This window comes from Chiloscyllium plagiosum, chromosome 30 (genome assembly GCF_004010195.1).
Source record: "Chiloscyllium plagiosum isolate BGI_BamShark_2017 chromosome 30, ASM401019v2, whole genome shotgun sequence".
NCBI classification, from domain to species: domain Eukaryota; kingdom Metazoa; phylum Chordata; class Chondrichthyes; order Orectolobiformes; family Hemiscylliidae; genus Chiloscyllium; species Chiloscyllium plagiosum.
Window position 1 is genome coordinate 32,389,969 of NC_057739.1, and position 27,845 is coordinate 32,417,813.

The following is a 27,845-nucleotide window of genomic DNA, read 5'->3' on the forward strand; positions in this document are numbered from 1 at the left end:
TGGCCTTTCTCCAATTTACAACTTCAACTTTTAGATCTGGTCTATCCTTTTCCATCACTATTTTAAAATGAATAGAATTATGTTCACTGGCCCCAAAGTGCTCCCCCACTGACACCTTAGTCACCTGCCCTGCCTTATTTTCCAAGAGTAGGTCAAGTTTTGCACCTTCTCGAGTAGGTACATCCACATACTGAATCAGAAAATTGTCTAGTACGCTCTTAAGAAATTCCTCTTCATCTAAATCTTTAACTCTATGGCAGTCCCAGTCGATGTTTGGAAAGTTAAAATCCCCTACCATAACTACCCTATTATTCTTACAGATAGCTGACATCTCCTTACAAGTTAGTTTCTCAATATCCCTCTGACTCTTTGGGGGTCTATAATACAATCCCAATAAGGTGATCATCCCTTTCTTATTTCTCAGTTCCAGCCAAGTAACCTCCCTGGATGTATTTCCGGGAATATCCTCCCTCAGCACAGCTGCAATGCTATCCCTTATCAAAAATGCCATTCCCCCTCCTCTCTTCCCTCCCTTTCTATCCTTCCTGTAGCATTTTTATCCTGGAACATTAAGTTGCTAGTCCTGCCCATCCCTGAGCCATGTTTCTGTAATTGCTATGATATCCCAGTCCCATGTTCCTAACCATGCCCTGAGCTCATCTGCCTTCCCTATTAGGCCCCTTGCATTGAACTAAATGCAGTTTAATTTATTAGTCCTACCTTGTCCCTGCCTGCTTTTTTTCCATTAGTAGAGGCGTCATTAATCAAGGGGTATAGATTTAAGGTCAAAGGTTAGTGTTAGGCTATTTTGTGGTTGTCACTTAGTATCCTCTTAAATTTTAGTTTACTATCTTTATGCACAGCATTTTGAAACTTGACATTGATTCCCTTTTATCATGTGGCTTGCCAGTTTCTCATTTTATTTCACCTCACTTTGTTAAATTTTTCTAAAATTTGCCTTACTCTAATCTGATTTTATTTTTATGCTTTTTTTCCCTCCTCTTTCTAATGGAACTTTAAACCTAATCATATTACAACCTCTAGTCTCCTGCATTTAATTATAAATGGAAAGTGAAGATAATGGCTAAAATGAAATATTAAAATTTTATGGTCTCTAATGAATTGTACTATTATTTACACAGATTTTAGGATTTGATATACTTCTGATGAAAAACATGAAGCCTGTTTTATTGGAGGTGAATGCCAATCCCAGCATGAGAATAGAACATGAACAGGAGGTAAGAGGCCTGGAGCCATTGGCGCATTAAAATGTTTGCCTTAACACATTGAAGGAAAACATTGGCATAGCTGACTAAGATACTATTCAAATTGATATATTTCAACTCTTAAAACAAGAGTTCAAATCAGTCATAGAAAAAGTGAAGATGTAATTTGGTTAAGGTGACAGATACATTGGGTTGGCTATCATCTTCAATGTCACATGTTTTCTCAAAATTAACTAATTTTGGTGCTATTAGTTGAGAGAGCAAATGCTAATATGAGAAGAGCAGAGAAAGTTTTAATTTAGTGAATTTAGACTTCCTTTCACATGTTTCTATTATGTATCTCAACCATATTTTGTGACACCAATATCGCATGTTCTTTAACCCTGTCTGTGAAATTTCAATTTATTTTGTGAACCACTTTTATCATTGTAACCAAACAATGTTATACTTTGAAAATAGTTGTTCAATTTGTAAGTCCAGACATACAGTGAAGATAATATTCTTTTTGTCTGAATCCATGCTTTTTTTGCAACAAGATAGCAATTGTAATACACCTACCATATTCATCAGGCTATTTTTCCCAAGAATATAGGCACTTTCTGAAATAACTGGCTACAGATTTTACGGAACTTCTTTGCATTTGTGTTTTTATGAAGTTGACTTCAAATTAATAGAGAAGAATATAGTACTATACATTGGAAGGAAATAGGCAAAGCATTGAAGTAATAAAATAGGAAATGAAAGGGGACCTAGGAGTATTGGTACACTTGATATACAACATAAAAAGTTATTGGAAAGCATTCAGTTGAGAATGTCTGACTGCAGTATCAAAATGGTGTAATGAAAGTTGCGACCAAATTGTACACTGCTCTGATCAGATTATATCGCCGCTATTGTGTCCAGGTTTGGTCACCATGATATGAGAGGAATTCTGAAGCATTAAAGGCAGTGCGAACGTAAACTACAAAATCTGATCACCAGTGTTCAATGTTTAAGATACAAGAAAAGAATTGGAGACAATTGTAATTTTCAGCCAAGAAATAAGACATAGTGGGTAACCTTCATAGAGGTGCATACAAAAGTAAATTTCAAAACTATTTAAAATTAACTCAGACCAAAGGTGAAATTAGTGAAAGGAAAATTTCAGTGATCTCAGGAAATCCTTCTTGGCACAAGAAATGGTCAATATTTGAAATGGATTGAATTTCAGATTGAATAATGAAGGAAAAACATATCAAAAAAATTAATTTAAATAATCAGATGTTGTAGTGTAAGGACTTAAGGGTATTTCTGTGTGGATGCACTAGATTGGACTGATTTACGCTTTCTCAGTCATAACATCTTACTTCGCAAGATATTTATTACTTGGGAAACTTCTACATGTCACTTCAAGTTATAAAACCGTCTGCTGGTACAGCGGAACACAACAAAAGTTTTACAAAGTAAAAATTATGAAATATTGCCATAAATTCCACTCCTAATGTAAAGTATTCCAGTAGACTTGCTAGGCTAATTTGAAAAAGAATCAAACGTAAGATGGTTGCCTTAATTCATGCAGGGTTTGAAAATGTCAGTGAATAGCACTGATCCCTGTACCCCCAGAAAATTCTGCACTCAAATCCTATTCTGGACTTCAGCATGCAAATCAAGCTACTATTCCAGGGCTGTACTGAAAGAGTTCTGCATTGTTGAAAGTGTCATCTTGTGGATGTGATATTAAACGAAGACTCTGTTTGGTCTTTCAGAAAGAGTAAAAGATCCCACTCCAGGATTTTGAAGTAAATAAGGCTGCTATCCCAGTACTGTGGCCATTATTTATATCTTGTACCGGCAACACAAAAATATATTGTCTAATGTTTTTATCATATTCTTGGCTGTGCATAAAATGGTTGCTAAATTGCTACATCACAGCAGAAGCTGCACCACAAAAGTACTTTATTGGCTGCAGAGTATCCTCAGTCATCCAATAGTCATGTAATCTACTATATAAATGCAATTTATTTGAGTGGAGTAGGCTTATTCCCATTTATCAAAGAAATCTGAATTGTTCAAAGAAGCTTATGCTCCTGAATGATATGTACCTGTGTATATCATGTTACAACAGCAAATAAATTGAATGTGACTGAGGATTAGAATGTTTGCTGTAATATGATTATTATGTTTTTGTACAGAGATTTTATGTAGAATTTGACCCAAATAGTAATTGAAAATGCTATAATTTTAGTTTCTAAAATTTTCTAAAGCAACGATTGTGCTCTAGGTGTTGTTTAGTGACATTAAGAATCGCACAGTACTTATTACTTAAGTATTTTTAAGGGAAGTTTTTTTTTCTTTTTTGGATACTTCATCATTTAATATTCGTGATCACCTCGCAATATATGCCTTTTCCAGATTGGAAGCCGAGTATGTTACCTGCTACAAAAAAACTTTTGCCTTACTGAAATCAGTGGGTTACCCAAAAATGATGTATACCTTTGTGATAAGTCCTACTCTTTCAACAGCAGTGTGGAGTGTGTTGTTAGCATGGACCCACATCACATTGTACTATGGCACAGTATATTGTGCTCAAACAGGATGCAATGTAATTGGTAGTAGATCATAATTATTGTGTATATTCATACAGTATACATTCAAAAATGTTAAATTATTGGAATACAGCAATATACAAAATCAAAATACTACTGAAGCTGGAAATCTGAAATATTTTGAGTGGTCATTGACCTGAAACATTAACACCCTTTCACCCTACAGATGCTGCTTGACCTGCTGAATATTTCCAATATTTTTTGTTTGTGCTTTTAATGTACAGAACAGGTTGCATTTCAGAAATGTTACAATTTAACAATCATAATGGTTTCTCACAATATTAACAAATCTAGGTGTTCTGTAAAGGTTATGTACTTTTGAACAATCCCTTTGGCAGGTATTAGATTCATTATGTCAGCACAAGAAGCTGAACAAAGCTCACATGTCATCAAAAGTAACAGTCTACTCTCATTACCTGTTGCTTTAACATATGCAAAAATGAATATTGGTGTGAAATCAATTTACAAGTTCTCATGTTGTATGCTGATTCTAGTGTTCCTCTTCAGACTAACAAATTGCTATTTATTTAGCTTGGCTGTTAGATTTTTGATCTATACTGTGAAATGTGAAAATTAATACGGTGACAATTTTTTTCATTGACAGTAGCACATGTAGAAATGCCTTCTGTCAATAATGTTACTTAAAAGGTCAGTTAGTAAAAAACAAGGTGTACTAACAACAGGCATACCATTGACTTACAGCTTTAACCTTAGGGACTTGGTCATGTTTTTATGTTTTGATTTGCATTGCCAAACAATCTTTTACCTTGGTCTTTCCCTCCAAAATTTGTGAAGCATCTCTGCTTTTCTTATATTTCATGCCTGGGTGCTGATGTTTCTGAGATGGAAAATATGGAACAGTTTATTATAATGAATATTATATTTCTGTATAACCACAGTATTGTTGCATATGAATTAAAATTAAAGTTTAAAAATGCTGAGTTTGAAAAACACTTTAAATACATTACATGCTTAAAATCATGTAATAATGAAAGGGACATTCCTTGCAAGTTTTGCTGCTTGTGTAGCTATATGCTTTCACACCAGGATATAAGTATAGTTCTGGCAATAAGTCATCCACCTGAATATTAACATTTTTGACACAGATGCTGCCAGATCTGCAGAGTATTTCCAGATTTTTCAGTCTTAATTTCAGGTTTCAAGTGTGCAGTATTTTGCCTTTGTACCCCATATATTAAGCACTTTATCCATGTGTAGAAGTAATGTAGTCATCTCCACAGAATCACAACAGCTCCACTGATGGAATTGAGGCACTTTGTCTTTTCCCCTCCCCATTTTGGGTGCAAAAGGTCAGACTGCATTCAAAGCATTTTTGTGTGACCTGACATGAACTGCTCCTGGGATCCAATTGTTACTCTAAGCCTGATACATCAATGCCAGGGATGGTTCCAAGACAAAAAAACAGAAATTGCTGGAAAATCTCAGCAATTGGATCCTGGAATGTTAACTCTGGTTTCTGTCCACAGATGCTGCCAGACCTGCTGAGATTTTCCAACAATTTCTGTTTGTTTCAGATTTCCAGCACCTGCAGTTCTTTCACTGTTTTGTCATGGATTCCAAGAGAAGGCACCCTTATTGGTAGTTATCACTGTGAATGTGACCTTACATAATGAGAAGAGTATGATGCCTGTGTAGCATCATTAAGTTTAAATTTTTATTGTTCTGTTTATTCCAGGCAGAAAAATTCTACTCCTTCCTTGGAAAATGCAAAAACATCAAAAGCTCTCTTTTTTTCTGTAGTAGAGTAATGTTTTCTGTCTGCTGGTAGAACCAATTTTGCTCTAATACACAGTAGAGAGCTGCATAATCATAAAGCTGCATAATCATAAAGCAGAGTTACATGTAAATTAACTTAAGGTTTAGAAATGTATGGTTTACAAATTTTTTTAAATGAGTAGCATAAGAAGATACTGAATAATTCACCTTGTGATCAATTAATATGTTTCAACATTTCTTGATCATAAGTAGTTATGAAGTACAGGCTGTTCTGTTATAACACACATTTTGCTAACACAAATTCGCTAACGCAATTGACAAATTAGGGACACTGTTTCTAAAGCACACATTTTTAAAATGTATGTTAGCTGTAACGCAATTATCTTGCCAACACTTTAAGCACTGTTTCTAAAGCGCAATTTTTCTGTAATGCGGGGTTGCACAAGAACACAACCATTGCGTTTTAGCAGAATGACCGTTATGCATTATAATTAATGCTTTGATCTGTGGTTCTCTCTAATATTCACCATTACTAAAATGTACCACATGATTCTGCAGTTACCATTGCAATTAAGGACTATTCACCTAATGTCCTTTATGAATGTTGCATGCCTAACTGCCCAGTATTGTGCACATAAAATTATTTTAGTTTTAATTCATGCTGTTGTTGCTATGGAGACCTGTGAAGCTATCATGTGAAACTGCTGTTTATACAGAAATCCTGTCTGGAGTAACAGTCCGCATTATATAAGAAGAGACATCATTATTAAATAAACCGGGCATTATTCAGATGAGGCATATATTCCTTTCATATAGCATTTCTACCTGTTTTACTTTGGTTCATATCTGAACTGTAAATCGATTGCAAGATCAAGGATGCTGTGTACTGCTCTTCAACACTTTTGCCCATGAATTCAGTTAATCAAATGAATGCGGTGTAACATAATGGAGTGCACCTTCTAGCAAATGGTGGGTATAGTGCCATAACTTATTTTGCTAACTGAAATTGAACAATATTTTCTTGACTTAATTTTAGGGTTTTCGGCCATCCCTGAAATATATATTTAATTGGATGTTGAGAGATTGCAATTTGTGTATTTTGATTAAATCTCAGCCGAGTTCATTTGACAATACTGTCTGATTTAATTTGGTCAGATGGAATGAGACTGTGTTGAAAACATCTGAGAAAAAGCAAAAAGAATGCCTGGATTAAGGATTTATTTGACATAAGCATTGCTTGAAATTGATGCCCATCACCCAGCCCTGATATTTCACCCTATTTATTTATCAAGGCAGCACTGAAAGCACTAAAGTAAATATTCTTTGCTAACTTAAAAGAAAAAGGAGGGTTTATACATGTCAGAATTAAAAAATCTTCAGTGAGCAAATACATTTTATCAAATTACATAAGGTTTATTGAGGAAGGGACTGCAGTAATGGAAAATGAATAATATTAATTGTAAATTATGCAAAAGTCCAAATCCAGCCAAGAAAGACATTTATGCCTTAGTCTTGGAGGGGTGACGGGTGGTGGGAGGTGGGGGAGAACATGTGATAAAATGTTACTGAGATTGAACTTCACAGCTTGGTCTAAAAGAAATTAACAAATTATTTCAAAATTTTGAGGTATTTACGTTTAAAACTCCTAGATTGGGACTTGCATTACCTAATTTGGTACCCTCATTCCTGTGGCATCAAGACAAGTGTATAGATTGTGTTATGATCCTAGTGGATGTCACTTCTGTTAATGTGATATAAAAGTGGTGTTAAGATAATATTTTGATGGGAAATGAAAATGCCTCTTAAAGATATATTTTCATTTTTCTTCGCAGGGAGGTGTGATGTATGGTGTTTGGTTTATATGTTCATAGCATTTATTTTGAAGTTGGGATTTTGAATGAATGCATTTAGGTTTTGATGTGTGCATATGAGAGGTTTTTAATCATTAATTTGCCAATGTTGATGGAGTTTTAAACCAGTATGAGAATGCATTCTTGGAGTGATAATGGAAATAGGTTCGCATTATGAGAGTGGTTACAGTTGGACAACTGGACATCGTAAACATTGAAAAACATTAACTTGCTTTCTTCTTAGAAAAGTCCGGGCTTTCATTTGCTTTTGAAAAACCCCAGAGTATAGAAAGCTTGTTATTTCAGTTTGTAGATAGCCTGGTTGAAGTTAGATGTAAGAAAGTCTCTCCTGGAAAAAAGAGCGAATTCAAACCAGGGTTTTAAAAAAAAGGTTACCTCAATATAAGGGCTTAGTTTGAAGTTCCAGACCAGAAGTGTTCGGATAGAACACTGGAGGAGTTATTTGAAGCTAAGAAAATTTAGGGTCAGTTACATGACTAATCAGGAAAAGGCTATCAAACTGTCAAGATCAGAATATGGAATAAACCATTAAGTCAAGCCTACAGATAGCATTTGAGCATTGCAAAGTGATAGCATTGGGATAGATGGAAATTTATTTTACTTGGTTTTGATATCTTTTGAATTGCATTATTTGTAAATAGTTTGTTTTTTTATTTTCATTTCTTTTATGTAGTAAACAATTTTTATTGTTGAATCCAAATTTGCCACATTTCATGTGTTTCACCATCGTATTAAATAAATAAAAGCACAAAATGTGATCTATCAAGCGAGATTGAAGTCTGGAATTTGCCTTATCTAGTAGTAATAGCAGCTGGGATCATAACAAAATATCTTCCTTAATCTGGCTCTAAGTACTTTTGTACTTCACTATGTGAGTTCGAGGGATTGAAATTATAACTTTGAAATATTGTTACTCTGTCCAAGAACTGTGGCTTATTTGTGAACTGTTTTTAAAGATGAGATGTGAGAAAACATTGCAAAGATTTGTGGTGTAATGTAGAATTTAGGAAGCCTCTGCTGAAGTGTGGTTTTGAAGTGTTGTTTGTTTCACAGATTTCTCCTGGACTCTTTGAATATGTTGCTAGTCCTGTGGATGAAGAAATAAAAGTTGCCATCATTAGAGATACACTCTGTTTGGTTGATCCAGCACTTAAAAAAAACAATCGTCATCAGTAAGTGTGTAATTTTTGTTTTAAATGTTCATTTTCCTAATCATAGGCTCTTGATTTCTTTTGAACACTGCAGGATTTGGAACAAATTTTTTCTTTGTTCACAGCTAATACAATTTTATCATCACAACTTAAAATATTTTCCCTTGAGTTTGGGGTTAGGTGGAGCCAGAACAGCCCATAACTGCTACTAGTTGATAGCAAAGACAAGACAAAATTTTGAAGTCCCAGATTATTAAGTATTATTGATGAATATCAGTTCTTGCTGTATTACTTCATCTTGGGCTACATCGGATCTAATAGTAGATGTTGCAAGAATTTACATGGAATAAATCATATGCTAAATTGCACATCAGGTTACCTAATGTTACAAAAATGACATTATCAGATGATGCCCTGTGTATCCAGACCGTCCAGACATTTGCTATGCTGTTGTTCATTCTTTTACAGAATTCTATAGCTGTTGCAAATAACTTCCTAATGCAAACAGATGAAGAAGATTGTTACTTATGGTTAAGCTTGACAGAATAGTGTATAGTAAAAAGGTAACTACTAAAATACCATCTGAAGACAAGTGACCATCAATTTTTAAACTTTTTTTATTAAGTTCTTTATGTACCACAGTCGATCTGACATAACGCGATAGTTCTGTTCTTATGCAATCTCATGGTATAAGAAAATCGCGCAATAGCCATGCAATCGAAACTCATGGGACTGGAATCACATTATAGCCAATACAGGTAAGGAAAGTTCTCGTTCTACAAATAACGGTCTAAATTCTTCAATCGCGTTAAAGCCAATTCGCATTGAAGAAACACGCATTATAGCAGAACTAACTGTATATTCTGTCTTAAATTTCCATTCTATATTGACTAAAAGCATATTGGAACAGGCATTCCAGGTAATCATTTAATACAAAGTTTATATACTATTTTTACAATACGACACTATTTTAACACTTGGAAATTTACATGACTCCAAACATCAACAGAAACAAAACAGCATAACATTCAGTATGTAATTATTAAATTGTTTATTAAATCAACATCTAGTATCATAAATATGAGTTGTATTTTTAAGGTCTTTCGTAAAAATGGTATTATTTTATGAACTCACAACTTCAAGCGGGATCTGATCTGCTCTAGCTCATGGTCCTTGCCCAAGAAGAAACTGAATTGCAGGTTAAGGTGGCTTATAGAGTCAGAGTCACGCAGCACAAAAACAGACCTCCTTGGTCCAACTCGTCCATGCTCATTGAATGTTTTTAAGACAATGATAGATTTTTGAACTGTAAAGAATTTTAAGGGTTATGGTGAGTAAGGGGGTAAATGGAGCTGAGTCCACGGAAAGATCGAATGGCAGAGCAGCCTTGATGGTCCAGATGGCCTACTCCTGTTCTTATGTTCTTACGCCGAACATGTTTCCCAAGCTGAACTAGCCCCAATTGCCTGTGTTTGGCCAATATATCTCTAAACCTTTCCTATTCATGGACCTGTTCAAATGTCTTTTAAATGTTGTAATTGTACCTGCCTCCATTACTTCCTCCGGCAGCTAAATTCCATATATCACCATCTTCTGTGTAAAAAAAAAAATGCATATACAAGCAAGTCAGGGCAGTGCTGGAGTGAAGATTATCTTGGATAAGTAAGAAAATAGAGCTGAGACTACCATCAGATAAGCAATTATCTTATTAAATGGTAAAGCGGACTCAAGAGCCAAAAGGCTGACTCTTGCTCCTAATTTGTACGTTCGTATGATTCTACTTGGACAAGATAAAATTGGAGAGGAGGAAGAGCTCAATGAGGATCTCACATTTACTCGATTTGAAGCATAGTATTGTTGCTCTAGTCTTCAGAGTTTTATCTTCTTGAAAATGCAGTCTTATCTTGAATTTTGTGCAATCCATAACAAATTGAATACCATCTGTATGAATGGAAACACCTTTACTTGTTATAGGAGTTTTCTTCATTGGCTACTACATTGTGGTGTACCACTTCCTTCAGGAGATGAGACAGCTTGGGATAACAAGAGAAGAAACAAATGTATGCATGACATTCCATACAGACCAGCAGCAACTGCAATTAGTAATGAAAAGCATTGATTCTAAAATTCTCAGGGGGTTTAAGACTATTTTGGAAAAATGGTATAAATAGCCACTTTCAACTGTTTCTTTTTGTGTGTTACTGGTCTCTTCTGGGAGTTACAAAGGTAGATGATGGAAACCAGTCATTCCCAACACCATCAGAATTAATCATGTTTCTATGCGATTATCAGATAAGGATTTATGTTAATGTCTGAAGTTAGTGGAAACAATTTGCAGCCAACCTGTCAATCTTCTGTCCCTTATTGCCAAAATGAGATGTCAGGTTGAGCTAACGAGAAAGCAGTCTGTCAAGATGGCCATTATGTTAATATCTGGAGCTTTCATCAGCAAGAATCTTGCCTCAATATGCATTAACAAAAATCACTTGCTACCTCACTTTCCTGTCTGCAATTTCAGCTTGGGAATTGCAGATTTAGTAACAAAATGATCTAATAGCTGCGTTGCTTCTTTGTTATGCAAACTTTGTGCTTCTAAATTTGTCAGTAGACTATTGCAGCTGGTTTGTTGTGATAGGTTGAAACGTAAATAGCCTCACTGGTGGATATTAGTTTGTAATTTGTTTTTATCATTAGTACAGTTTTTATGTACACACAGAATTTGATCAAGAGAAGTAGTTTCTGAGTGCCCTAGAAGTAAGGTGTAAAGAATAAAAATGTCTTCTATAACAAATATCTTAATAATTTGTGAAGATTTAACATTGTATTCTCTAGCACTTTCTGACTTACTCTAAATTGCATCAATATTGAAGGTGAAAAGAATTTCAAATGACTCTTCCTCTCATCCTGTATCACTCCCCCCAAAAAGTTCTCTCCTTGTTCTCCAAAAATGTAATCAGAGTAGTCACCTTTCACTTGAAATACTAAATTGAGGTCCAATGATCCTCCTCAGTGAATGTTAAAAATCTCATGGCAGCATGCCTTACTTTTCTTTTCTTTATTAATAATTACATAGAAATATGATTAATCCTGATGGTGTTGGGTATGAGTGGTTGCTATCATTTGCCTTTGTAACTCCCACAGGAAGCCAGTAACATGCAAAAATGAACTGAAAGTAGCTATTTATACCATTTTTCAAAACAGTCTTCACCCATTGGAAACTGAAAAGCTCCCTGTGGAGCTTTAGGATCGATACTTTTCAATATTAATTGCAGATTGTTGCTTGTTCATATGTGCCATGCATATGTTTGTTTCTCTTTTTTTCTGTTACAGTTATCACTAGCCACCATGACTTAAAAGAATTTATGTAGCCCTTCACATCATTACTGTTGGTGGCGAGACCTAGCTGTGCCAAATTTCCGTTTCCCTACTGTGAATACATTTCAAAATTCTCTGTTAAGAATGCCCTGAAGTTGTAAAGGCAATTTTATAAATGCTACTTTATTGTTTATTCCACCGCATACCATTTTGACAAGCAAGTGATTATGTGGTTCCAAGGCATGACAGTGCTATGTTGGAATTGACGACATAAAAGATCTGAATCAACTGACATTTCCCTCAATTTTTGGGTGATCTGCAAGTCCTGCCATGATTCTGGTTCTTTATTGCAACAAATACTTGAATGAGAGATTGGGTTCAACTGTCATCTTCTCAATAAATAAACAGCACTGTGTCAACTTCTATCCCTCCACTTTAACGGTTTTTCTTTCATTTTTGTGTGTCACAAACTTACCAAAGCTTCTCTTTCTTCTTTATATAATAGTGGTAAAAACAGTGAAAATTATGTTCTTTATTTCTATGTATGTACAATATGGATAGAAAGGATACATCACCCAATGGATAATGATGCATTTTTTAAATGAGAAGGTCTGTCATTGTTCCTTAGCCAATTCAAAGTGCTGACACCCATAATATGAATTGAATTGCATTGGGATCCATGTGTGCCATTCGCATATTGTAAATTCTGTGACTGAATTGGAAATAGAATGAAACCTGCTACTATTCATAGATGTCAAAAGATGATAAAATGAAATGTTTATTCTCTTTTGTGAGAATTAGTTTCCTTGTTTGTGCACATATTATACATGCATTTGGAACAATGCTTATTTTGCTGTGGATTTCAACAAAAGAATAATAACAAATGTATTATTGGGATGTCATAGAAAATCGTAGCTTGTAAAATCAAGGCCACAGTTCAATTGTCAGACGATTTTGTTTTCAAGTATCATTTCAGGCATGGAGCAGATAAATTCAGCTACTTTCAGTGCAGCACTATGAAAAACTATTCTGGTGAAATGCCATTGTTTAAGTGAACAGAGTTAAAAATCTCACAACACCAGGTTATAGTCCAAAAGGTTTATATGGATTAGCTTTCGGAGTGCTGTTCCTTCATAAGACCTTCACCTTATGATCCTGCTCCACAGCGACCTGATGAAGGAGCAGTGCTCCAAGAGCTAGTACTTCCAAATAAACCTGTTGGACTATAACATGGTGTTGTGATTTTTAACTTTTGTCGACTGCAGTCCAACACTGGCACCTCCGCATCATAAGTGAACTGAAACAGGGATATAATATGCTTGTGGAGAAAGTTAGGACTGCAGATATTGGAGATCAGAGCTGAAAATGTGTTGCTGGAAAAGCGCAGCAGGTCAGGCAGCATCGAAGGAGCAGGAGAATCGACGTTTCGGGCATGAGCCCTTCTTCATTCCTGCTGCGCTTTTAATATGCTTGTTTCAGGTACTTAATAAAGATCATAGTGTTATCAAAAAAGTTCTACTGGTGTTCTGACTAATATTCTTTTCACTTCAATATTCCCTTAAGTAAATTAACTAATTTTCATCTAATTTAAATGTAACATCTTATTGGTTACAAAATGGGTATCATTTTTGTCCAGGTATCATGAATAAACCAACTGAAAAGTAAGATAACACCAAACTATTTCATCTTAACCTGTTCTTCCTCTGTTACATTTTGTTCAATATCACCTGGTATGCTGTGTTAAAGAAATTGCACAAACTAACTTTGTAGATCACAAGATATAATGCTGCTATAATTTAGGAATTTGTGTTAGAAATTGGAATGTACTATCACTTTTGAGTTATTACTAGAAATAAAAACAGTCAATTTTTTAATTGTTCATAATGTTTTCTTTGTTATGCTTGTATCCTTGTTTCTAAATGTTTTATTTTAAAATATTCAAAATAGACAGTTACATTAGTGGACAAATTCTCAATACTTTTGTAATAGCACAATACAGTCAAACTTATTTTTAGCTACTAATTTTCTTATTAATCGTTGGTCAAGTAGGAAATTACAATGGAAGCATGATAATGGGTTTCATCATTATTTTTAATAATTTCAAAGTTTGAACTCATTGAAAAGAATTCCACAAAGAATTGGACCCAAGTTATTTTAGCACATGAATAGTTTACAAACAGATGAGCTATATACTGTGGGGAAAGTCTTTGATTTGACTATAATTATCTGGAAGATTAAAACAATTGAACCATAAAAATTGAAACTAGCTTAGGAAAATCTTGGAGTAGTTCATTAGTGGGAAAATGAATGTGTCCTATTTGGCAGTTTCATATTTCAATTTTCACTTTATTAGTCATTTTACAGTCACATTGGTGAATCTTGGTGACATCAAAGAAATAACAAGCCATGTTAACAGTTGAGTACAATCAGGTTCAGGCAAGAAATGCAGTAGAATCACAAGATGTTGCAGCTGTTGCAGAGTGCTGGTGAGGCCACACCTGGAGTACTGTGTTCAGTTATGATCTCCTTACTTGAGAAAGGGCGTACTGGCACTGGAGAGGGTGCAGAGGAGGTTCACTAGGTTGATTCGGGAGTTGAGAGGGTTGGCTTATGATTAGAGACTGAGTGGACTGGCATTATATTCATTGGAATTCAGAAGAAAGGGTTGGGGGAATCTTATAGAAACATGTAAATTTATGAAGGGAATAGATAAGATAGAAGTAGAGAAGATGTTTCCACTGGCAGGTGAAACTAGGACAAGAGAGCATAGCCTCAAGATTAGAGGGAGCAGATTTAGAATTGAAAAGGAACTTCTTCACCCAGAGGGTTGTAAAGCTATGGAATCCCTTGCCCAGTGAAGTAGTTGATACGACTTCAGTAAATATTTTTTAAGTTAAGATATGTTTTGAATGATAAAGAAGTTAAGGGGTACGGTGAAAGCACGGGTAAGTGGATCTGAGGACATGAAAAGATCAGCAATGATCTTATTGAATGGCGGAGCAGGCTCAAACGGCCAGGTGGTCTTCTGTTCCTAATTCTTATGTTCTTGTCAAGCAAGACGTGTTAGGAGCAACTAATCCTTTTTTGAAAGGAGTTTTGGTCATTGAGAAGGTTTTTGCTAGAGAGTGGTGAGATGGCATAAAAGGGAGATTATTGCTTGTTAACAGCTTTATTAATGATGAATGTTACCTCATTAATATATAAATTCCAGTTCTACCACACACACTTCAAGAAAACCAAGTATTGATCATTCCTACTTGTAATGTATGTCGTTGGATTTGTGCTGCCCCTTTTAAGAAAGCAGGTTAGATGACCCACGCAGGAGAGCTAGGGGAGGCAGACTAAAATCAATTGTAGAGCTGAGAGCACCCACTTTAGAATGTTCCCTTTTTATGTTCTATTTATGGTTCTAGTGAGCCACAAATATCATAATTGGGATTTGGCCCACAAACTGTGATCGAATGCCACGTGTTTGTTTTCGGGATGAAGGTCATCACCTGTGCTCTGAAAACAATTGTGTGGGGTTGTGAAGGTAACATCGAGAGAAGTGGTTGCAAGGACGCCAGGGAAGAACAGTATGCACCAGGGAACGAGCCAAGAGTGGCAGTCATGAGAGGACTCAGGCTGCAGCCAACGGCTGAAGAGGGGAGTAGTCATCCAGGAGTTTACCAAAATCATTGTGGAGGTCAATTGTATGGGGCCTTGGGCTGCAGACAATGCCAAGGAAGAGTGTTACACTAACACAATAGGTGAGGGAGTGGTTGACATGGAGACTGTTCACCGAGCAGTGTTGAGCTGCAAACAGCTACTTAGACCCCAGTGGAAAGAAAAGGTCCTGCCAGCAGGAAAACAAAATGGTGGCCAATTTGGAATGATGGGATTGTCTGAAGAGACAGCAAGTTGGATTCTATACATCGAATGTTTAAATGCTTACTTAAAGGTGAACAAAATGGCTGCAGACATAATGATACCCATTTTCTTAAGCACCATTGAGTGTAAGAATTTTGCTAATGATAATGCCAGCATTTTGTATTGAGGGCGAACTGCAGTCTAAGTTTTTGGTTTATGTTTGCTTTTGATGATTCCAAATAAATGTTTATCTTTCGAATATCCAAATGTGTGTGTCCGTGGCAGTCCCCCACTGCTCAAATGGTAAGATGCTGGTCTGCAATGGACATAGAAAACAAAGTGGTGATGACTTAGAAGAGAGATGTAGATAAGGACAGGTGTGTGGCCTAGTTAGACATGAACAGGGGCAAGAAAATGGAACTATATGTACAAGGCTCATAGCACATCTATGCCAGCTGTGCTATGAGCAGTCTGTATTTGGGTCTGTTGTGTCATTATATTGGCATCATAGAGTTGGCTATCAATGGTAGTACTTGGCCAGATGTTGAGTTCGGGTTTAAAGTTCGCACTGAAGATGCCTAACTAGTCAGGGTTTCCAGCGAGTGGTGAGTTCTGTCAGCTATGAGAAGCTTGAATTGAGCTAACATTGACAAGAGGGGCATGGTAGGTAGTTGAAATGAGGGAGGTTTGGTATGATATGGCAAAAATTTAGTTCACCCTGATGGAGAAAAAGCTTTCCTGAAATTCAACAAGATTGACATAGCCAAAGATTCAGTCCACTACATTTTACTTTGGCAATAGAATAACACGTTTCAAAAGTAGCCTGCTTCAGCAAAGGTTACTATGGGTAGTTACTATAGGTAGTCAGTGTTTAGTAGTCATACATTTGCTGTTACTGCCAAATATAACACAAACTTAAGTTGGTATGCACACACTAGATATTATTTAGTCAAAACTTGAATTATGCTCGCTGAGCTGTAAGTTTGATGTCCAGATGTTTCATTACCTGGCTAGGTAACATCATCAGTGGCGACCTCCAAGTGAAGCGAAGCTGTTGTCTCCTGCTTTCTATTTATATGTTTGTCCTGGATGGGGTTCCTGGGGTTTATGTTGATGTCATTTCCTGTTCGTTTTCTGAGGGGTTCATAGATGGTTTCTAGATCTGTGTGTTTGTTTATGGTTGTAGTTGGAGTGCCAGGCCTCTAGGAATTCTCTGGCATGTCTTTGCTTAGCCTGTCACAGGATAGATGTGTTGTCCCAGTCGAATTCGAAATAAAAAACACCAATTCGGCTGAGAATTCCTAAAGGCCTGGCACTCCAACCACAATGTCATAACAAACACATAGATCTAGATACCATCTATCAACCCCTCAGAAAATGAACAGGAAATGACATCACCACAAACCCCAGGAACCCCATTCAGGACAAACATATAAATAGAAAGCAGGAGACAACAGCTTCGCTTCACTTGGAGGTCGCCACTGATGATGTTACCTAGCCAGGTAATGAAACATCTGGATATCAAACCGACAGCTCAGCGAGCAAACCTACACCCTAAACCTCAACCTGAGCTACAAACCTTCATAAACCTTACACTTGAATTATGCATCCACGATGCCTTGTGATGTCTTCTGATATGCTGTTTTAGCCACATTCAGCACAGATAGCATGTTTATACATTTGATCTAATGCAAAGGACACATTTAAACATTTTTCTGTCCACAGTTATTCCAAGTTATATCATTATTATTTGTATTTGAATTTTGCAGTTTGTGTCTTTAGTGAGTCACCTTTATTGTAGCTAAAATAGTATGCATTTGCTTATTTATTTTGAATAGAACAACTTAGCAAAGATACGGAAATCCTAAAGGTGTTTAAAATACTGCTACAGAATGACATATAAATTAATACAAAATAAAAATAGCTATATTGTGGACAGCATTTGTAAAACAGAAAATTCTGCAAAATTAGGCATTACATTTGACCATAAGACATAGGAATGGAAGTGAGGCCATTCAGCCCATCGAGTCCACTCCACCATTCAATCATGGCTGATGGGCATTTCAACGCCACTTACCCGCACTCTCTCCATATCCTTTAATAACAGTGTTGGCCTAATGGAAGCTAATTTGGCTTTTGATATTGGTTTCTTTTCAGACCGGAAGATAGAGGAGCAGAATTCAGCATTTTGGCCCATCAATCTGCTCCTCCATTTGATCATGGCTGATAGGTTTCTCAACCCCATTCTACTGTCTTCTCCCTGTAACCATTCATTCCCTTACCTATCAAGAACGTATCTATCTATCTCTGTCTTAAATACACTCAATAACTTGGCCTACACAGCCTTCAGCAGCAATGATTTCCACAGATTAACAACGTTCTGGCTGAAGAAAGTCCTTCTTATCTCAGTTTTCAGAGTAAAGTATCCCTTCAATCCGAGGCTCTGCCTTTGGGTCCTAATTCCTCTTACTAGTGAAAATATATTCTCCAGTTCCAGTCTATCCAGGCCTCTCAGTATTTTGTCAGTTTCAACCAGATCCTTTTGCATCCTTCTAAATTCCATGGAGTACAGACGCAGAGTACTCAATCACTCCTCATATGATAACCCTTTCGTTCCTGGGCTAATTCTTAAAAACCTCTTGTGGATCCCCTCCGATGGAAGCATGTTCTTCCTTAGAAATGAAGCCCAAATTTCTCAATGTTCCAAATATAGTCTGACCAGAGCCTTATAAAGCCTCAACAGTGCATCTCTGCTCTTGTATTCTAGCCCTCTGGAAACGAATGCTAACACTGCACTTGTTTCGTAACTGCCAACTGAACCTATATGTTAATCTTAATAAAATTCTAAACCAGGCTCCTAAATCCCTTTGTGCTTCAGTTTTCCGAAGCCTTTCCCTGATGAGAAAGTAGTTTACACCTGTATTCTTCCTACCAAAGTGCATAACCTCCCACTTTCCCACATTGTATTCCATCTGCCACTTTGCCCACTCTCCTATCCTGTTCAAATCTTTCTGCAGCCTCCCCACTTCCTCAACACTGTATGTCCTTCCACCAATCTTTGTGTCATCATTAAACTTCGCAACAACGTGTCAGTGCTTACGTCAACATTGTTAATTAATGGCATGAATTGTTGTAGTCCCAACATAGACTCCTGTAGAGCTCAGCTAGTTGCAACTGCCATCCTGAAAAAGACCCCATGCTAGTACGTTGCCCCTGACACCATGGGCTGTATCTTATATAGCAGCTGTGGGCATCACCTAGTCAAAAGCCTTCTGGAAATCTAAATAGATCATGTTGACTGGCTCTCCTTTGTCTGATTTGCTCAAAGAATTCTAACAAATTTTTCTGGCATGGCAGGTCCTTGAAGAAACTTTGCTGATTCAATCCTATTTAACGATGCACTTTCAAGTATTCTGCAATCGCTACCTTAATTATTGACATCGATATCTTACCAACTACCGAGGTCAGGCTAACTGACTTGTAGTTTCCTGTCTCCTACCTCCTCCCCTCTTAAACAGTTGTTACATTAGCCATTTTCCTCTGTGTCCCTTGGTGATTTGAGTGATTCCTAAAAGATTAATACCAATGCCTGTACAATCTTCTCAGCTATCTCCTTAAGAATTCTGGGCTGTAGTCAATTTGGCATGTGTGATTTATCCATCTTCAGATCTTTCAGCTTCCCCACCATCCTTTCCTTAGTGATGGCCATCACACTCATTTCTGCTCCCTGACTCATTTGAAGTTCTGTTAAGCATTGGTGTCTTCCACCATAAGACTGATGCAAAGTGCCTATTCAGTTCCTCCACCATTTCTTTGTTCACTATTAATACTTCACCAGCCTAATTTTTCAATGGTCCACTGTCTGTTCTTTCCTAGTGAGCCTTTGTTGAAAAAGTTGAGTGAGGGACGTTCACAGGCCCATGACTTAAGGGCTGCACTGTTTAACTTTTAATGTTATTTCTATATGTTTCTACTTCATATTAAGAACTGTAATGTTGAACTTTTTACACTCATTTCTTCATTTTTCAGTTTTTGACCGAAGATGGCACTGGGAATGGTGATTTTGTACTGTGTACACTGTGCTCAAGTACAGGGATACAGGAATAATGTGATAATAAGACCTAATTCTAATTCTCTCTTACCTTTTAGGTATCTAAAAAACTTCTTGCAATCTTTTTATGTAACTAGCTAGATTACTCTCACATTTCATCTTGTTCCCCTTTATTGATTTTTTCGGTAATCCTGTGCTGGTTTTTAAAGACTTCCCAATCCTCTGCCTTCCCACTAATTTTCACTACATTGTATATTTTTTTCTTTTTTTTATGTCATCCTTGACTTCCCTTATCAGCCATTTTTGCCTCGTCTGCCTTGATTTTAAAAGGTTTATTTTGCATCAATTATATGTATAATCCAAGTTAGTAATCGGGCTTTCTTATTGACACAATTTAGTACAGGGCTGCTGTCAGATCCTTTGTGCAAATTTGAATGTTGCCCCCAAAACATCGAAAGGATAATCTTAACACAATAGATGCAGTTTGGAACTGCGATAGTAAAATAATTCAATTTTTGAATATAAGATCAAGATAAATGACATTGTATGGTCATTTATTGTAGCATATAAAAACATGCAAAGCTTCTGTTCTAATGTGCTGTTCTCAGTGTTTCTGTTAAGATTCCGTAAGTTCTCCATTCATCAGTGTGGTAGCTTAAGCACATGCCTGTTCCAACAGTATTCACTTTCTTGGGGGAGTGGATGACACTGTAGTGGACAAACCTCACTTGGTTAAGATGTCTCCTTATTTGATTACTTATGAGCATCAAACCCCAATAAAGAGCCATCATGACATTTGACTGTTAAAAGCAAAATCCTTTAGATGCTGGAAATCTGAAACAAACCGAAAATGCTGGAAAAACTCTGAAGAAAAGTCATATCGGATACGAAAGTGTTAACTCTGTTTCTCCCTCCATAGATTCTGCTACGACTGATGAATTACTCCAGTATTTCTGTCTGTTTGACTGACAACTTGATATTTACATTGCCAGTTGACTTGCTTTATGAAATACAAATAGTTCTTCATTTCTGAAACTATTTTTGTATAATTTTTCTTGACAATGTGAACTCTGAATTTTTTTATTAGCCTGGAGTCCCAGGGTAAGCCATGTGTGTCTATTTCAGGCAATAATGGGTCTAAAGAAATTTCACAGCCATGTGTAATTCCTTTCTAATTCGTTATTTTTATCAAGCTATATAAGCAGCAGCAAAAAATGAATGGAAGAATTCATATCTCTTTGCCTGATGCCTTTTAGACCCAATTACCAGAATCGACTAGTGTTCTGCAACAAGTTTCCTTTTATGTGAATGCCAAAGTGGAGGAGAATGCTGTTTTTAAAATAGCAATGTTCCATCTATTTGGTTCCCTTACAGTACTCCATAAAAAAAATGAAATATTTTCTCAAGATGTATATATTGAAGCAATTGGGGAAAGGAAAGAATAATTTGTAAATTCATTATTCTAAAATTCACTGTGTTTTACTGAGCAATTTAAACATAGGTTATGTAGCCTGATCTGAAAGTAAAAGATGGCCGAAGTTAAAGCAAATGCAAAAAAATCAAGCTTTAAGATAAAAATAACTTCAACCAAGCATAGAAGATGCAGAGTAATTAGAAAGAATTAATCATAAAGTCATAGAGTTATACAGCATGAAAACTGACCCATTTGGTATGCTTTCCTTTATTGGTCAGAGCATCAAATATAGGAGTTGGGAGGTCATGTTGCGGCTGTACAGGACATGGATGAGACCACTTTTGGAATGTTGCATGCAATTCTGGTCTCCATCTTATTGAAAGAATGTTATGAAACTTGAAAGGGTTTAGAAAAGGTTTGCAAAGATGTTACAAGGGTTGGAGGACTTGAGCAATCAGGAGAGGGTGAATAGGCTGGTGCTGTTTTCCCTGGAGCGTCAGAAGCTGAGGGGTGATGTTAGAGATTTATAAAATCATGAGGGGCATGGATAGGATAAATAGACAATGACTTTTCCCTGAAGTGGGAGAGTCCAGAACTAGAGGGCATAGGTTTAGGGTGAGAGCGGAATAATTTAAACGGGACCTAAGGAGCAATGTTTACATGCAGAGGGTGGTGTGTGTGTGGAATTAGCTGCCAGAGGAAGTGGTGAAGGCTTGTACAATTACTGCATTTAAAAGGCATCTGGATGGGTATATGAAAAGGATGGGGTTTAGAAGGATATGGGCCAAGTGCTGGTAAATAGGGCTAGATTAGCTTAGGATACCTGATCAGCATGGACAAGTTAGACTGAAGAGTCTGTTTCTGTGCTGTACATCTCTATGACCCTTGGTCCAACTTAATCCATACTGACCAGATATCCCAGTCTGATCTAGTCTCATTTGCTCGCACTTGACCCATATCTCTTTAAACCTTTACTGTTGGTATATCCATTTAGATGCCTTTTCGTACCTCCACCACTTCCTCTGGCAGCTTGTTCCATGCATGCACAAGCCTCTGCATGAAAAAGTTACTCATCTTACTCATCAGGTCCTTTTTAAATCTTTTCCCTCTGACCCTAAACCTATGCTGTCTAGTTTTGGAATCCCACACTTCCGGAAACAGACCTTGCTATTCACCCTTTATTGGTATGAAGATGTGGGTGTACTGTACCTTTGTAAGAAAGTTAGAAGCTAGCAGAACTACCTGACAGCACCAAGTGTTCTCAACAAGATACAATGTAGCATGTGGTGCAGCAGTTAGTGTAGCTGGTTGCCTGGAGACAAAAACAGATTTGAATTAGGCCAATCAGTTTAAATTATACCTCAAAAAACACCAAATTCCAAACAAGTTTGAATTTAGTATACTGACAATCTTAAAAGCCAATGACACAATACGATGCTTTGGGGGGAAAAGACCGGGGAAAATTGAACAGTTGAGAGGAGAACTGACATGCCACCAACATGTAGAGACTGCCTGAAAAATAGCTGTCTTAAAGGTACCTTTATCAATCAGTAACCTGTGAAGCAGAAATCCCTAAGAAGAAGAAAAGAAGATTTGACATCTGGCTGGTTTTAGAAAAGTTGAATTTTGCTAAATCTTAATTGGGGGTTTTATCGGACTAGTATTACAGAAGGGAAAGTTAAAGATAGGTTAGAGGAAGAAGTTATAAATAGTTTAGTTAATTATTCTCTTTTATACTTTAAGAAACAAAGTGGTTATTTTTACTTTAAATAGTTATTGGCCTCTCTAATTTTCACAGGTTACTGCATGGGATAAATCTTTTCTGTGTTGCTGCTTTACATTAAGCAGGAGAGTTTACCTTGTGTCATAACAGTTTGGGGGCTCATTGCTGGGATTTGAATGGTTTGGAGGACTTACGTCCACGATCTGAACAGTTTGGGTCTTGGATTTGGGATTTGAACTGTTTTAGACAGATTGAATAGATTTGAGGGTATGAAAAATCTCTGCCGATTTAAACACTTGTTAGTGTCCTAGATCTTTGAATAAAATATTGGTGAGGCAATTTGGTTAATTTTGTTGACTTGTGGTCGATTAAATTAAAAGTGAGTGAAATGACTCTTAAAATCGCTAAAGAGGTTCTGGGATTTGAAGATTATTCTCAAATTTGCCAAGAAAGTTTAGAAAGAAAGAAAAAGGCCAAACTTTTAGAATCAGCAGAGAAATTAGATTTGGGATTAACCAAGGACAAAAGTAAAGCTGAAATTGCAAGTGAAATACTCAAACACTTAGGTATGTCACATAAATCGCAAGTGCAGTAGAGGTAGAAAAACGTAAATTACAATTGAGGAAAATGGAGTTAGAATATAAACAAAGAGAGGGAGAGCAGAAAAGAGAGAAGAGGAGGAGGAGAGAGAGAAAAAAGAGGAAGAGAGGGTTCTTAGTTGAGCAAAGAGAGAAGAAAGGGAAAGACCAAAAGAGAATTTGAACTTGAGAAATTGCAACTTAGTCAGCCGTCAAGTTAACAGGAGGAAGAAAAGGTAGTGATGTATACAGATATGTCAAAACTCTGCCACATTTTGATGAGAAAGATGTTGAAGCCTTCTTTATTTCATTTGTAAAATTGGCTAGGCAGATGGAGTGATCCGAGGAATTATGGGTATACTAGTTCAGACTAAACTGGTAGGCAGAGCTAGTGAAGTATTTGCTGTGCTGTCAGATGAGGGGTCAAGAGATTATGAAGAGGTTAAACAGGCTCTTTTAAGTGCTTATGGAGCATATAGACAGTGGTTCAGAAACATAAAGAAGGAACGCGGTCAAACTTATTTTGATTCGGAGATGCCGGTGTTGGACTGGGGTGTACAAAGTTTAAAATCACACAACACCAGGTTATAGTCCAACAGGTTTAATTGGAAGCACACTAGCTTTCAGAGCGACGCTCCTTCATCATATTTTGAGTTTGAAAGAATTAAACGTAGTTATTTTGATGGATAGGTGCGTGCTTTGAAAATAGATAGAACCTTCTGGGCTCTACAAGAGATCATTCTGCTGGAGGAGTTTAAAAACTCACTTCCAGACATAGGAAGAATTCATATGGAGGAACAGAAAGTTCAGGAAGTGAGAAGGGCAGCAGAATTAGCAGATGAGTACATTTTGATGCATAAGGCAAGCTTCCGACCAGAATTTTGTCCTGTGAGGGATAGAAGTTGGGAAAAGGGGAGATCCTACACTATGAAACCAAGAGTATAGAGTACTAGTAAGAACTTACGACAGGCTAAAGAAGCAAAAGAGGGTGAAAAGGAGGTGAAAGGCCTCGTGTTTTCACTGTAATGGAGTGGGACACAGAAAATTAGTGCTGGTGTTTTCAGAAGGGCTCTTGGAAAAGATGTTTTCATTGCCAGAAAGTGGGACATGTAAAGTCACAGTGCTGGTCGTCAAAGAAAGGCACTGTGCGAAAAGATGAGGTAAAAGAAGCTAAGCCAGTGGCATTAGTGAAGGTAGTAAAGGAGACCTCAAGAAGAGCTAAGGAGCTGGAGGACAGCACACAGCCGAGGCAGGAGCTGGGTATGGAGTTAGTACCTGATCTCTACAAAGAATTTGTCTCTGTGGGAATAATTTACTCAAAGAACAGGGGGAGAAGGACAAGAAGTTATAATTTTGAGAGATACAGGATCTAACCAAGTTGCTAATAGTAAGGGATGAGCGAATATACACTTTTTCTGATCTGTTACCTAAGAGTGTGGTAATTTGTGGGATAGATAAACAGAAATTTAGCATTTCCCTATGTAAGATCAAGTTGGAATGCCAACTCAAGACTGGGGAAGTTGCAGTTGGAGTGATTAACAGAGTGTCAGTTCCAGGAATTCAGTTTGCTCTTGGGAATGATTTGGCAGGATTCAAGGTAGGAGTGACACCCTTTGTTGTGGAGAAGCCCAAGGAAAACCAAGAAACTGAGGAGTTAAATATCCTGGTATTTTCCCAAGGTAGGAGTGATATTCTTGTTGTGGAGAAGCCCAAGGAAAACCAAGAAACTGAGGAGATAAAACAAGTATCCTGGTATTTTCCCAGACTCTGTGGTAACCAGATCCCACAATCATAAGTCAGACTCTGTGGTAACCAGATCCCACTATCATAAGTCACAGCACAAAGCAAAAAGTAAAGACAACGAGTTTTGGTTCAATTAACGAATACCCTGTTTGACATAATAATGCAGGAAAAACCTGAACAGACAGAGGGTCAGGCGGAAGTGTTTAGTCCTGAAAGACTAAGAGACTTTCAAACAGCAAGACAAGATGATGTGGATGCTTACTCTGAAAAGGAGGCGGAATATTCTAGAAGATTATTATTTGAAAGATAGAATTAGAAAGATAGAAAGATGGAAATGGTAGGTTAGTGCAGAGGAGAAATGGGCCAAAGTGTGTCAGATTGTGTTGCCGGTAGCATTTGGACAGGAGGTGGTACGGGTAGCACATGAACTACCTGTAGGAGGTCACCTAGGGGTACGAAAGACTTCAAGCTAAGGCACAAAAACATTTTTATTGGCTTGGAATGCACAAGGATGTGGTTAACTTTTGCTGTATGTATGCTGTATGCTACATGCCAAATGGTAGGTAAGCCACAGGTGGTAATAAAACCAGCACATTTGTTGCCAATTCCCACATTTGAAGAACCATTCACGTGGGTTATAAATTGATTGTGTAGGTCCCCTCCCGTGACCTAAAAGTGGGAACCAGTACTTGTTAACCATAATGGATGTGTCTACCCGATTTCTGGAGGCAATTCCATTACGGAGTATAAGACAAAAAAGGTGGTAGAGGAATTAGTAGCTTTTTTCAGACTGTTTGGGCTACCCAGAGAGATTCAGTCGGACCAAGAGTCAAATTTTACTGCTATGCTGTTTCATGAAGTTATGGAAAGCTTAACTATATAGCACTTTAAATCCAGTGCGTATCATCCTGAATCCCAGTGAGCTATAGAAAGGTGGCATATGACTTTGAAGACCATGTTGAGACCATACTGTCAAGATTACCCAAATGATTGGGATAAAGGCATCCCATTCGTATTGTTTGCCATGAGAGTTGTCCGAAACGTATCTACTCAGTTCACTCCCTTCGAGTTAATATTTGGGCATGAAGTGAGAGGTCCTTTGAAATTAATTAAAGAAAAAAGTCTGAGATGTCAGAGGTGTCAGAGGTGAGGGAGAGATTAAATAGGGTAGGTGAGTTAGCTAAACAGCATCTGAAGAGGACACAGTATAGAATGAAGCAGGTGGCAGATAAAAACTCTTGAGGCTCTGACGTTTTCCTGAGGGGATGACATGTTAGTAGTGTTGTACCAGGGATAGGCGATCCCTTAAGGAGTGGGATAGGTTAGTATGTTATCTGTCTCAGGAGCATAGAAAGCAGTTGAATGATTTGTTACTGCAGTATACAGACATGTAAGAATCAGATGGGGAGGACTAATTCTATTGTACATGAAGTAGATGTAGGGAATACTGTTCTGATAAAACAACACCCCTATTGGCTTAATCGTTTCAAAGCCAGTCAGGTCCAGATGGAGGTGGAGGCCATGCTCTGAGGATATTATCAAATCAAGCCAGAGCAAGTAGAATGCGAAGATCATAGTTCCCAAACCAGATGGGACTCAGCGATTCTGTGTGGATTGTTGGAAGGTCAACACCATTACAAAATCGGACTTCTATCCAATTCCTAGATTGAAAGACTGTATCGAGAAAGTCGGACAAGCCAGTTACATCATTAAGCTAGACTTCATGCGTGGTTACTGGCAGGTACCTTTATCAGAGATGGCAAAAGAAATTTCTGCGTTTGTAACCCCAAATGGGCTATATCATTTTCAAGTGATGCCCCTTTGGAATGAAGAACACACCTGCCACATTCAAAAGATTCATGAGCAGAGGTGTGGTGGGTTAACAAACTGTGCAGTCTATTTGGATGAGGTAGTGATCTTTAATAAGTCCTGGAAAGATCACATGGTGCAGTTGGCCGAGCTCTTTGAGCAACAGTGGCTCAGTGGTTAGCAGTGCTGCCTCACAGCACCAGGGACCCAAGTTCAATTCCAGCCTTGGCGACTGCCTGTGTGGAGTTTGCACATTCTCCCTGTGTCTGCGTGGGTTTCCTCTGGCTGCTCCGGTTTCCTCCCACAATCCAAAGATGCTCAGGTCAGGTGAATTGGCCATGCTAAATTGCCCAAAGTGATAGGTGCATTAGTAAGAGGGAAATGGGTCTGGGTGGGTTACTCTTCGGAGGGTCGGTGTGGACTTGTTGGGCCAAAGGGCCTGTTTCCACACTGTAAAATTGAGAAGCAAAACTAATGATAAACTTATATAAAACTGAATTCGTGAAAGTAGAGGTGATGTTCTTGGGCCTTAACATCGACCATGGAAGGTTGACCCTACGGAACGCAAAGGCAAAAGCCATCAAGGAATTTCCATTACCAACCTCGAAGAAAGAGGTGCTTCAATTCTTAGGATTCAGTGGATTCTATCGAAAGATTGTTCTAAACTTCAGCAGTGTAGTGGCATCGTTACTTGATTTGCTGAAGAAGAACACAAAGTTTCAGTGGACAAAACCATGTCAGGAGGCATTCAACCATTTGAAAGCCATATTAACCACAAAACCAGTTTTAGCTA

At 37.4% G+C, this 27,845-nt stretch overlaps 1 protein-coding gene across 10 annotated transcripts in view; it reads left to right on the plus strand.

Moving 5' to 3' along the window:
* ttll11 (tubulin tyrosine ligase-like family, member 11) overlaps nt 1-27,845 on the plus strand; it is a 217,538-nt gene that overhangs the window by 107,581 nt on the left and 82,112 nt on the right. For 8 of the 10 annotated variants that reach the window (XM_043720257.1, XM_043720259.1, XM_043720260.1 and 5 more), the window contains 2 exons: nt 1,143-1,238; nt 8,473-8,591. In XM_043720257.1, coding sequence (XP_043576192.1) covers nt 1,143-1,238; nt 8,473-8,591 — 215 coding nt within the window. Of the gene's footprint in view, nt 1-1,142; nt 1,239-8,472; nt 8,592-27,845 lie in introns of those variants that run through there. The other 2 variants (XM_043720258.1, XM_043720267.1) reach the window with 2 other exon arrangements.